At 51.8% G+C, this 8592-nt stretch overlaps 1 protein-coding gene across 1 annotated transcript; it reads right to left on the bottom strand.

The window, feature by feature from the left end:
* Positions 1-2010: 2010 nt before the first annotated feature.
* Positions 2011-7793, bottom strand: MSX2 (msh homeobox 2). Its single transcript, NM_204559.2, has 2 exons — positions 7354-7793; positions 2011-3859 (listed from the first exon to the last, which is right to left on the bottom strand). Exons 1-2 carry the CDS (start codon positions 7706-7708, stop codon positions 3435-3437), a joined length of 780 nt encoding a protein of 259 aa, NP_989890.1. The 5' UTR covers positions 7709-7793; the 3' UTR covers positions 2011-3434.
* Between the last annotated feature and the right edge of the window lie 799 nt (positions 7794-8592).

Genomic DNA, 8592 nt, shown 5'->3' with positions numbered 1-8592 from the left:
ATACTTTGGGAACAATTTAACTTTGCATTAAAATAACTAATTAAAGCCACACCTCCCCAGCCTCTTGCGAAAGTGGAGGAGGAATTTCAGTAAGTGCATCGCGTTTAATGGCAGCATTCTGATTTCCCTGCCTCGCTGTAATTTATTCAGTTACAGATCTGCCTGCGGGGCAGCTCCCATTAGGCCGATGATGAAGTCTCATGAGTAAAGCTTGACACCTCCCTCCTAATAAAATATAATACTCAATTAACTCGGCCTTTCTGAAGGCTTTAATTGGAACAAGTTAATAATGGGCGCAGGGTGAACTGTCATGCCATCCGCGAGCTCGGGGAAGGTGTCACGGATCCGTCCTGCCTTTCCCATAGCAAAGGTTGTAACCGAGTTCTGGAAGCTTTTCCTTCAACACCCTTGTGTTCTGCAATAAATCTGTATCCATTTAAGGATCTATCATAACACACACAAAGCTCCTGCGCTCAAAGAGTTTCCAGCGCAAAGATTTAGCTGTAATCCCTGACACTGCTGATTTATACCGAAGGTTAAAAAATACCGCTGGTTTATTTATAACCAGCGGAGAAAAAGCTCGGGACGATCGCACGGGGAGGGAGAGGGGAGAGGAGGCTTCTCCTTGCCCCGGAGTGAGGAGATGATGCCTCGGAAACACGGACCTCATGAAGGAGCGGCTGTGTTCGGTTTCACGCGGCTGTAAAGGCTAGTTTGGAAAGTCTGCGTGGAGATTGGATTCGCTCAGCTTTGTTCCCTCCTTCCTGCAAAGCAGGAAGGGTTTGTGTCCGAGTCGGGCTGAGACGGGAAGGATCGCCTCGAGAGCCGCTAACCGAGAACCGCAGCGCCGCTCGGGAGGAGCTCCCCCGTTCCTCCCGTCCCCGTGCTGAGCCGCGGCCCCGTCCCGCACGGAGTGAGGAGGGCTCGGGCACAGCGAGGGGCTGTGCGGGGACAGCGCTCCGAGCCAGGGAGAGGGGCAGGCCGGGATGGGCGCTGGGCACGGGGATGCTTTCCTCCGTGCACCCCTATTTCATTAAGCCGGCTGTTTCAACAGAGGCAAACGCAGCTTTCTCGCCGGCTGGGATCGCAGAGGTCACTCCTAATCCGAATAATCCTACAGCAAAACGTAAGGGCAGACATGAGACTTCGGTGTGCCGTGGTAAAGTAGCCTCACAGAGATCCCTCTCCTCGCAGCAAACTCCTGTTCCCTTTGCTAGAGAGGGCCGAGGTCAGGCACCTGCTCTCCGAGGCCACTCCAAAAGCAATGGACAGGTTGACAGCACACAGGAGCCCTGCAGTGGCCCTGTGCCGGAGTACTGCAGGGTCCCTACGAGGTCTGACCTGTACCAAAGGACCCTCAACGGTGACCCCCAACTATGACTGGGGCACAGGCCAGCACACACCAAAGACAGATTGGAGGTGAGGGGAAAGGCCTGAGCAACAGAGAAGGGTGCGTGAGCTGACAGAAGTGAGGGAAACATCCCCAGAATATGATGCTGTAAAGAACAGAGGCGCCTAAAAGGGGCTGTTAAAAACAAGGAAACCTCATAAAAGGTTTGGCTCTCGACTTTGAATTGTTGACTTGCAATTCACCTTCATGTGCAGCAAATTTGGCTTCACTTCAGATTCAGAAGGGGAAATAATCATAAAGGCAACCCAAACATTCCTTTGAACTTGACCCAGCAGTGCAAAACACACACGGAGAGACATTACCTTTTAAAGAACTCCAACCACTCACAGACCCACACACAATTAAACACGTTTTTTCTTTTTTAATTTAATTCGAAATAAGAGATAAGAAATAATAAATCTTCAATAAAATATATAAAATTGTACAAGGTATCCCTTTCAAAGGGACTTTCCTATAATGGAAGGTTGGGGGAAAAGGGAAGGGAGACGGGAAGTTCATCTATAGTGGGTCCCGGGCAGTGAGAGTGCCTGGGTCAAAACAAACCAAAAACGGCAAAACTCTGTGGCTTTTTAAAAAATTTTAGGCCTTTTTTTTTTTTCTTTTTCTATTTTTTGGGGGGTGGGGGTGAGGGGGAGTGGGGCGGAGGAGGGTTTCTTATCAACATGCTAAGAAAATAAATCCAGGAGAAGCTCTGCCTTCAGTGCTCCACAGCCTTCAGAGTAATTTTCTCACAAAGTTTAGCAAGAGTAATACACATAATACAATAATTACAAGGAGAATACCGGGGACGATGACACTGCCAGCACTTGGGAAGCTCCCACAGGGACAGGTTGCTTACACAGTCTCTTGGCACCCCACCGTCCCACAGGTAGCGTTGTCTGCTTTTGATACCCGGATCTCTCTTTAGAAGGGCTTGAAGCATGAGTCACTTCAGTTGGCATCCTTGGCAAGGGGAGGAGAGGAAGACTCGAGGGATTCTTCTATTTAATACAGACTGTTGCAGATACTAATAAAAAACCCCAAACATCTCCGCAGAAGAGTTCGACAGCCCTTGCTCACCACCACTGTGGAAACAACCCACGTCTTCTTTCCCCAGAAACTTCCTTCCCTCCCTCCTGGTTTTCAAGAAGCATTGCAGAGCCAAGATTACCTGGCTGCAAGAAAAAAATACTCTACGCGCGCCAATCGGGAGAGATAAAGAGCAGCCTGCCTTGCGCTTCACCTCTCCTCACAGTGCTTTAGAAACGCTGAAGCGATTTACACACATAAAAGCATTACAAGAGCCACTGGTGGGTAAAGCCGTTGCTTTACACTACGCATTTAGGGGCCCCGATGCTCATCTTGTCGCAAAAGGTCTGCGGAGGTCTGGGATGTGAAAAGCTTTCCTTACCCTTAGAAAGGCAGGAACTTGCTGGCTCTGAACTTCACTTGGACTCTACTGGGTCTAGCTTCTATTTACACGGTGTCTGTATCTAAGGGCTCCGCTTTCTTTAAACGACAGCAACAAAAGAAAACAACCCCCCCCCCCAACCCACCTTGCTTATAGCTTTTTATTTCACTCCCCTTGCCCCCATATTAAATGATGACACTTGAGAGTGTGGATTTAGGGCACGTACCCCTTTTACTTTAAACACAGCTTGGGCCCCATCAGGAAGCTGTTGGGAAATCCCTGCCTCCGTAAGGCAAGATTGTTTTTTCCACCCGTTCTTTCTCACCCTAATTTTACATGCACCGTATAAAAACCCTACAGTTGCTCAATTTTTTTTTTTAAATCGTTTTTACTTTTTTTTTTTTTTTAAACACTCTGAGGATCAGACTGTGAGCACTCAGAGCGCTCTCAGAAGACACCCAGCCTGTTGCATACAGGATGCCTTGCTTTGCTAACGCGAACTCCTGTACACTCGGGATGGCAGATAGAAGCGTGCAGAAAGAACGGCCAGTACCGGTTGGGTACTGCATTCTTGAGGCTGGATGAGATCCACCAGGAAGTCTCTCTCGCTGTCACTGTGCCTTTCTGATCTCCTTAAGATAAGTGGTACATGCTATATCCGACAGGAGTAGCATAGAGTCCAACGGGCGGGATAGGAAGCACAGGTCTGTGAAAAGGGTAGGATGTTCCGTACAGTGAGGCGGCCTGGATGGGGGAGTTGATGGGGAAAGGGAGGCTGAACCCCGACGGCAACATTGGCTTCGCTGCCATTTTGAGCTTCTCTAGCTCAGCCTCCTGCAGTCTCTTGGCCTTGGCCCTCCGATTTTGGAACCAGATTTTGACCTGGGTCTCTGTGAGGTTGAGGGAGCTGGAGAATTCGGCTCGCTCGGCGATGGACAGGTACTGCTTCTGGCGGAACTTGCGCTCCAGGGCCAGCAGCTGGGAAGTAGTGAATGGGGTGCGGGGCTTCCGATTCGTCTTGTGCTTCCTCAGAGTGCAGGCTGTAGGGCTCAGGTGTCCTGCAAGGAAGGGAAAGGCCGGTTATCACAAAGCAGGGAGACCTGGGTGCTCTGCTGAGACACGTGGCGCTTGAGATGGCTCAGGGAGGACCTGTGCCAGAGGATGTCCCATTAGGTGACACCCTCAGAACAGGGGATCTGTCACAAATGTCACTGCAGATCTCTTGCTAGACAAACTTATACTGCAGTACTTCAGCAGATGTTCTGAAATTTTGGCTCCTTGATTCTAAGGAGCTAGCTTGTAGGCAAACAGCACAGAGGATTTAGAGATACGCAGCAGATCACTTTAGGATCATAGGGATCTACACAAAACAGCTGTCTTAGTAACAGCGAAACTGCAGGAGTAACCCCAACACAGCACAGGACAAACGTGTAGGCAAAAGCAGGAGAGTCACAAAAGCACCGTGGTGTGAGAGAAGCCCACGCCAGGACTTTGCCGACAGCAACACATCAGCCCTGCTGGAGCTCATCCTGACAGTTGAAGAACAGAGTCTGATAATTGCTGTGTTTCAGATAACTGAGCATTATTATCCCCATTTCTTCTCCCACTGAAATCAAGAGCAGATCTCCCTTCTATTTAACTTCTTTTTTTTTTTTCCCCTCAAGCTGTATATTCTGTTTTCTTCAGAAAATATCATACAAGAAGAAAACACCACGCTTCTCATTCAGTTCTTGTTCTTGTGACATTTGCCATGTTTACCTCATACAACTGCAGCATCTGTAGCCAATACAAATCAGGAAATCTGGTACGTTTTGTGCTTTCCTTATAACCCCGACCAGGTTGGGCACTTGTTCCCGAGTTGGCACATTGCTGAGCTGTCTTTTGATTCATTTTACATTTCAATCATAATTCTAAAAAAATGAGTAAGACGTGCAACCCTGGTGTGAAGAGCTCTGCAATTTGACTGTGTTCCAAATCACTCTCAGGACCCACAAGAAACCGCCAACTCCACACTTTAATACAGAAAACGATGCACTGTCAGCTCTTATGGAGCAGCAAAATTTCGTGTGTGCTGTAGTGGCTGGTTCACACAGTCGCCAGTGCTTTCACTGTGTATTTTCTGAATCCTTTCCACTTTCCTTTTTCAATGCAGCATCCGACCACGATGCTGTTTCAGCGCATAACTTGCAAGCAAAGCATCTCACGAGGAAAGCGCTCAGAACGAGGAGAGAGAAAACAGATTATATATATATATGTGTGTGTATATATAGTGAAATGCATCTTCCTACTCTTCTTCCGGATACTGAACACAGAAAATAAATCCCTCTTGGAAAACAAGTTGTCAGACGCCGCCTTACGATCACACGGGATCGTTTTAATAATGAAGCTGCAAAGCGTGACATTCGGCGCGCTGCTAAAACTTCACCGATTCACTGCCGGTTACCCCTCCGTTCCGCTGCCCTTTTTTCAAACGAGACCGCTTCCTAATCTCGAAGGTCTGCAAAGACTCCGCTGCCGAAGCTCCGACCATACAGATGAGGTTTATAGGGACGGCCGCCGCCGCAGCGCCTTCCTCGGCTGTCAGCTTACCCGGCCCGTCCCGACCGGGGCTGCGCTAAGGAAAGTGCTGTAAGGCGCTTTTAAACTAAATCCCAGAGAAATGCTTCTCTCAGAATACACCCAAACGCTCACAGTTTTTTCTCCTACCGCCCCGCAGATGACTGCCAAACTCCGATAAGAAGCCCGGAGTTCGCCCCGGCGGAGCCTGCAATGATGATTCCCCCGCGCCCGTCCCTACAGCGCTCGCTGCAGTCATTTGTTTCGCTTTGTGTGTATTTGTTTATTTATTTCTCCCCCGTTTATCGTCCCTTTTCTGGCCAACGGCGGACAAAAACGATCACCTGCTTCCCCCTACGTGCTGCTCACAATCTAACATTCGCAGCTCTTCCCCTCGCAGTGTTAATAGTCCCGACGTCAAAGCGCTCCGCGGACAGACGGGCTGGGAGCACCGCTCGTGTCTCGCACTGTCCCGGCGGCTCCGACGGGGCCGAAAGCCGGGGCGAGCAAATGAATGAGGAAGAGGACCGAGGCTGAAGGACCTTCCCGAGCTGCTGCTCCCACCCCCGGTCGTTGTTACCTCCAATTCCCCCTGAAATCACCAGACTTCAACACCCTACACATTGAAGTTCTTAATAAGGGTATTTTCCACATCCCGAGAACTGCCGATTTCAATAGAAAAAGAGGTGGAATTTCGAAGTAAAAAAAGCAACAATCAATAAGTGGGAGATGAGGCCCTGCCTTGTTAGAGGAGGGGGGTTGAGCCGCAGCATCCGCGTCTTTTCACGCGTTTCCAGAGGACTTCAGAGTACGTGAAAATCGCAACCCGGAGCTACACAGCACTGACAGGGGCGGCCTGTTCTCCTCCCATCCCTCTCAGGTCGTTAGAAATCAATTTAATTCGGGATAATGGCAAAGCAAACGAAGTGGCCGAAAGGAGGACCAAAATAGACTCCAAAATAGAGGAGTTGTAACAGCGCTAAACTTCCTTGCAGTGATAGTTTATGGCAGGAAATTCCCCATGACCGTCCGGCTGTTCGGTTTGGTAAAATCATTCACTTTTAAGAAAGCAGAGGATTTGGTTTACATCGTGTGAGTCGGCACAGACCGATCTGCTAATACAGGTGTCTACCCACAAAGGCTGACGGCAATAGGAAAGCAGAGTCCAGCATGGCCGGGATATGTTTTTCACTTTTTCTTGACGGTAGTTTTTTTTGGGGGGGGGAGGGGAGGGGGGGGAGGGAGGGGAAGGAGGGGGAGAGTCTTGCCATTATTTTTTACAGCAGTTAAAATTTAAGGCAAAAAAAAAAAAAAAAAAAAAAAGTGGACGGAGGGGATCTCACCGAAATAGTTCAGCACAGGAGTGCGGATCGGACAGCAAAGGGGTTTAAAAAGTGACCTGTCAGCCTGGGACTGGGAGTCCCCAAGGCGATGAGAGCCGGGGAGGGGGGGGGAGGGATGAGGGAATGAGGTCAGGCCCAGCTCGGGAGACTTTGACAGCCTGCATGAAGAGAGGAAGGGAGAAGAACACCGGTGGGACAGAGCGGGGAGACAGTGTGAAAGGTTGGAAAGGACAGCTTTAAGAGCGAGAGATCGCTTTGTGAGAGGGAGAAGGAGAAATTCCACTTCTCAGTGCAACGGGGTAACATAAAGGTATAAACTGGCAGCTGGGGAGCTGTGCGTAGGGAAAGGGAGCTCCTGATCATTGTACGGCTTAAAAGCATTGGATATTTATATACACAGGTAAAGGTATGAACACATGACTTCTATGTTGAGACACGGGCAACATAAAAAAACTAAACACGCATAACTGTGAACACACACACGCACGTATATAAGTACATGCATAAATGCAGCTATCCAACGTGCCCTGAGCATCCCGTGCCGGCAGCAGGGCAGCTCAGCCCGGGGCTCGCAGTGTCACCCGGGGTAGGAGCGGTGCCGCCTCCCGGCTCTCCCCGGCCCCGCGCCGCCCCGCCGCTCCCCGGCCACTCACTTGGAGGAGGCGAATATCTCCCGGCCTCTTGGATCCAGGACGTGCCGTCCTCCGAGTTCTCCGATTTGACCGAAGCGGTGTCGAAGGTTTTTGTAAGAGCCCCGGGGGGGCTGTGCGCGTCCCGGGAGCCGTGGCCCGGCAGCAGCAGGTTCCTGGAGGTGCCCACGGTCGCCCCGTCGGCGCTGCCCCCCGCCGCGGCCAGCGGCAGCTCTTTAGGGGGTTTCTTGTCGGACATGAGGGCTTCCACGCTGAACGGCAAGCTGGACACCTTGACTTTGTGGTGCTCCTCGGCGCCGGCCGCCGGGCCCTCCTCGTCGGAGGAGAAAACCTCCTTCGCTTTGGAAGGAGAAGCCATCGCGAATGCGGAGCGTGGCTGGAGCGGGGCCGCCCGGGGAGCTGCGCTGCGCCTCTGCCCGGCCCTGCGCGGGGACTGCGCGAGTGAGGCGCTGCGGAGCCGCCCCCCTCTTTTCCCCCCTCTGGGGGCTCCCCGGCTCTTTCCTCCTTTGGGAAGTGGAGTAAACGCCCCACGGGCCAATCAGAGCCGTCGCTGGTGCCTGACGTCGCGGGGTGACTCACTCCATTGGCTCGGGAGCGGGAGGGAGGGCTCTGACTTCTTTTCCCCCTCTCTTTCTTTCTTTCTTTCTTCTTTTTTTTTTCTTTCTTTTTTTTTTTTTTGGAGTCTTATTTTGTTTGGGGTGTTCCCCCTCCCCCCCCCCCCCTCCCCCCCCCCTTCGTCCCCTCCGAAATGAATTACGAGTTAATGACACGGGCAGCGAGCGGAGCCGTGCCATTAAGGAGCCGTCCAGGGCTATAATCATACCGAAGCAAGAAAAGAGCCGCCGGGGTAATTAAGGCTGATGATTAGGCGAAGAGGAAACTTTAGAAGATCGCGGCACTGCCTCCTCTCGCCGCCGACCCGGCCCTTCCCGGCCCCCTCGGTCCCCCGGCCGCGCCCCCGCCGCCCCGTCGGGTCTCACCGCCCTCCCGGAGCGGAGGACTTCTCCGGGGTCACACTGGTGGGGGGCTGAGGAAGGGGGGGGGGGGGGGGGGGGGGGGGGGGGAGGGGGGCGTCGGGGTGCGGAACCCTCACTCAGTGCTACATCCCCGCGGAGAAACGCGGGAGCCCATTCGGCGCATTTTTCATCCGAAAAGGGGTTTCGGTTGCGTTTCTTCGGCAGCGGGACCCGAGTTGGGCAGAAAACACTTTGCGGAGGTTAGATCTGTAATTATTATTTTTCC

This window comes from Gallus gallus, chromosome 13 (genome assembly GCF_016699485.2).
Source record: "Gallus gallus isolate bGalGal1 chromosome 13, bGalGal1.mat.broiler.GRCg7b, whole genome shotgun sequence".
NCBI classification, from domain to species: Eukaryota; Metazoa; Chordata; class Aves; order Galliformes; family Phasianidae; genus Gallus; species Gallus gallus.
The sequence above is the reverse complement of the archived record's forward strand: the minus strand, read 5'-3'. Positions and strand labels throughout refer to the sequence as shown.